The sequence below is a fragment of the Pinus tabuliformis genome, chromosome 8 (assembly GCF_031772625.1).
Source record: "Pinus tabuliformis cultivar Carrire ecotype Pingquan chromosome 8, CPIR1, whole genome shotgun sequence".
Lineage (NCBI taxonomy): Eukaryota > Viridiplantae > Streptophyta > Pinopsida > Pinales > Pinaceae > Pinus > Pinus tabuliformis.
The window spans coordinates 602,260,696-602,263,854 of record NC_142294.1 but is presented as its reverse complement, the minus strand read 5'-3'; the positions used below and the strand labels follow the sequence as shown (position 1 = coordinate 602,263,854).

General features: G+C 38.6%; 1 protein-coding gene across 1 annotated transcript; it reads right to left on the bottom strand.

The window, feature by feature from the left end:
• Positions 1–207: 207 nt before the first annotated feature.
• Positions 208–1,185, bottom strand: LOC149236921 (exocyst complex component EXO70I-like). Its single transcript, XM_089369072.1, has 3 exons — positions 879–1,185; positions 502–575; positions 208–348 (listed from the first exon to the last, which is right to left on the bottom strand). The coding sequence occupies exons 1-3, from the start codon at positions 1,183–1,185 to the stop codon at positions 208–210; spliced, it is 522 nt and encodes a 173-aa protein (XP_089225198.1).
• Between the last annotated feature and the right edge of the window lie 1,974 nt (positions 1,186–3,159).

The window sequence follows — 3,159 nt, the reverse complement described above, 5'->3', positions numbered from 1 at the left end:
TAGTTTGATATCAGATATATGCCACATGATTAGGTAAATATCTTTATCTAATAGAAAAATTGTTTTTTCCTTTTAACTGAATAAGAAAACAACAATCTATCTACTCGTTAAATGTTGGCAGCTGCTTCTTAGCGAACATGCATGATAGATGCTGGACAAGTGGTCACAATATGGGCCCACAAGATTGATCCCAAGGCATGACAATAGTCAAATATAGGAGCAATGTGTTGCGAAGCTCCCAGGTGGAGCCTCAACAACTGCATGGTATTGGTGTTGGCAGTCTCTGAGCAATGCCACTGAGAGAAAAACGATAGAATCACACTCAGAGAAAAACGACAGAATCACATCCTAGGAAAAGACGAAAAGAAGCAGAAAATCAGAATGCGGTAAGGATGCAGCTAATAGTAGAGGATGGGGCTCCTTCTCCCAAAGGAGATGCGTGGAAGAAAAGGAAGAATCAAATGTCTCAGTTTTTCAGAAGACTTTGAAGAAAATTCAGACAGTGAATCCTCCATACTCATTCTCCAGAGCTTGTGGCGAGTCCCAGTTGAACAGTGTAATAAAAGGCTCTATACCTGCATCAAAACTCAGATCAATGTATAAAGTAGGAGACATATGTGATGGGAAGAATCAACACAGGAAAGCCAATGCCGTTTTTTGTATGTGATTTTATGCCAGATAAAGGTATTATAAGCATAATTCCCTTTCAAATAGCATTTATAATTTCCTTTCTAATAGAATTCTTCTGCATCTACTTAATCAATATGCTACAAGAACAACATAATGGCTTGCCTGCACAACATACCTGCCCATAAATTAAAATGCACAATTTTCATTCTATTGTTTTGCATGTGCATTAGGTAGTTTCAATTTCTTACCGGCAATTTCAATTTCTTGCCCATTCTTAGGCCGTTGCTCCTCCACCTGCTTCAAAAACTCCAAAAGAACCTGGCAAGAACTGTGCGCCAACTGTTTCTGAAGCTCGCTCAACCGAAGCCTGGTTTCCATGCATCCATACCCTTCAAAGACATTCTCCATGTCGTCCTTCAAGTTTTCCAGGCCTTCAAACATGTCAAGCAGCTTAAAGACCTTCTGTGGCTCTCTCTGACTCACAACAATGGTTTCCCCAAACCGGATAATTGCACCCATACCGCCAGCTGCAGCCAACTTCCCAAAACATTCCATCCATACCTCCTTGTCAAAACTCTCAAATATTTCACTACACAGAACCTTTTCAGACCACATCAAATCCCTCACACGGCCCTTCCACATCAGCCAACTTCAGCCTATGAACAATCTCAGTAGAATTGTAGTTCAGGTAATAAGCTTTCATGGATTGAAAACTGCTCTTAACAGTACTAATTCTAACTTCCCAATACAGTTTCAAACATGCCTGAGCCCTACCATTTCTCTTAAGGAACTCTGCAATCATCTGAAGGCTTTCAATACCAACAAACACTTGTTTTGATTGGGGTATTTCACTGCTTACCTTGAGATCCCTCGGCAGGCTGTTCTCAAACAGAATCGACATGAATGAGGACTTGAGCTTCTTCACAGCAATATCTAGCAACTCCCCACCATCATCTGGATTGCCTTTGCTTCCCAGGGCTCCAATACAGCCCTGCAATCTACGGATTGTGTACTTGTCCACCATCAGACTCGGGTTTGGAGCTGCAAGTTCAGAGAACACTGGGCTAACATGAGCATGGAGGGGCAAGAAGAATGAAGCGGTCGTGTATTGCGTGGAATGAAGACGGGACAGGAAATAGAGGAGGTGACAAGTGGCCTCAAGAACATGTAGGCGGCATGCAGCTGCCACTTCCAGTGGAGGCCTAAAAACTTAGGATAAAATAACTTGTCCCAGCTGAAATAACATCGGGGCACGTGAAGCCTGTAATAAGAGGTTGAATTCACAAGTTTGGTTATAAGTTTCTTACACCGAAATTTCCACGGATAAACTTTGGTTTAACATGAAATGTACCGAATATATTAATCGGTCAAAGTGATTTAATCGCTGGTCAACGTTGGATCGATCGCAATAGTCCCTGCTATGCCGGAGGCAGGGACTAATAACTTCATTTAACTATAACAAATTTGTTAATTTTACAAATTATTGTTCACAGTAAATTATAATAAATTCTATAATTTAAATCATTTGTTTATTTTTTGTGGTATTTAGTTCTTATAGGGTTATTGACAAATTAAAGTGAAAACTATAATCATAGTTACAACATCTCGTGATCCAAAGGGTAGCCAATCGTATGATCTAATGGATCTTTTGCCAACAAAACTCTGGGCTATTGGTGTCTTATAGTTCCAAGAATGTCCTAAAATGTGTTGAATGAAAGGGAAGCTCTTTCCCGCTTCCCGGATGTATACATCCCAACAACCTGGGAATCCAAAACCGTTGATGCGAAAAGAAAACAAAAACTGTTTGGAAACGAGAATGACCGTAAGAAATGGTGTTTTCTATCACGTTGCCATTACCAGACCGTCTTCTTTATTGCGTAGTCTAAGGAGGCCGAGGAATTTCCCGGAATGTTATAGAAATTCTAGTCATATTTAGAGAAAATCCAGCAAGGATTTTTGTAAATCCAAGTTATAGTTGTTAAACTTCACAATTTTAGGTGTCCTAGACGTTTTTGATGGTGCTGAATCTATTTCCAGCATCGAAAACACAATTCAAAGACTGCCCCTACAAGATTTTTTGAAATTTTTTTACCTAGATTCCGGCCACTTTTGACCGTCCGGGCAATTCCTCCGCCTCGTTAGACAACTCCCTTTTTTATAGAAACATAATCTGCCATACCATTTCTGGTAGTTGAGCCTATGAGTTGTAAAAGTTAAAAAGTTAGAAAAATTTACAGGCCATAAGTTTTAAAATAGGTGTCACAAGATTAAATCTCATCTTTTATCCACGAATATTGAGAAATCCCAGATTCCAAAAGTTATGATTAAACAAACACAAGTTTTAAACATAATGTTCAGTAGAACTTAGAAGTATTGAACTTCTGAACTTAAGACTTTGGATGAATTAGAATTTTTTAATTGATACGTTTGAATTTAAAACAAATCTATATAGATCTATATTGATTCAATTATATATTAAAATAGATAATAAAATTAAGTGTTAATAATTTTCTCTAGACTCAGTGCTAC

What these genes read in the sequence shown, in the direction of transcription:
- LOC149236921 (XM_089369072.1), bottom strand. Translation starts at nt 1,185, where the DNA reads ATGGAATGTTTTGGGAAGTTGGCTGCAGCTGGCGGTATGGGTGCAATT. An exon ending in GCAAGAAATTGAAATTGCCG is followed by an intron (nt 576 to 878) that starts GTAAGAAATTGA and finishes GTTTTGATGCAG; the next exon opens with GTATAGAGCCTTTTATTACA. An exon ending in ATGAGTATGGAGGATTCACT is followed by an intron (nt 349 to 501) that starts GTCTGAATTTTC and finishes GTCTTTTCCTAG; the next exon opens with GATGTGATTCTGTCGTTTTT.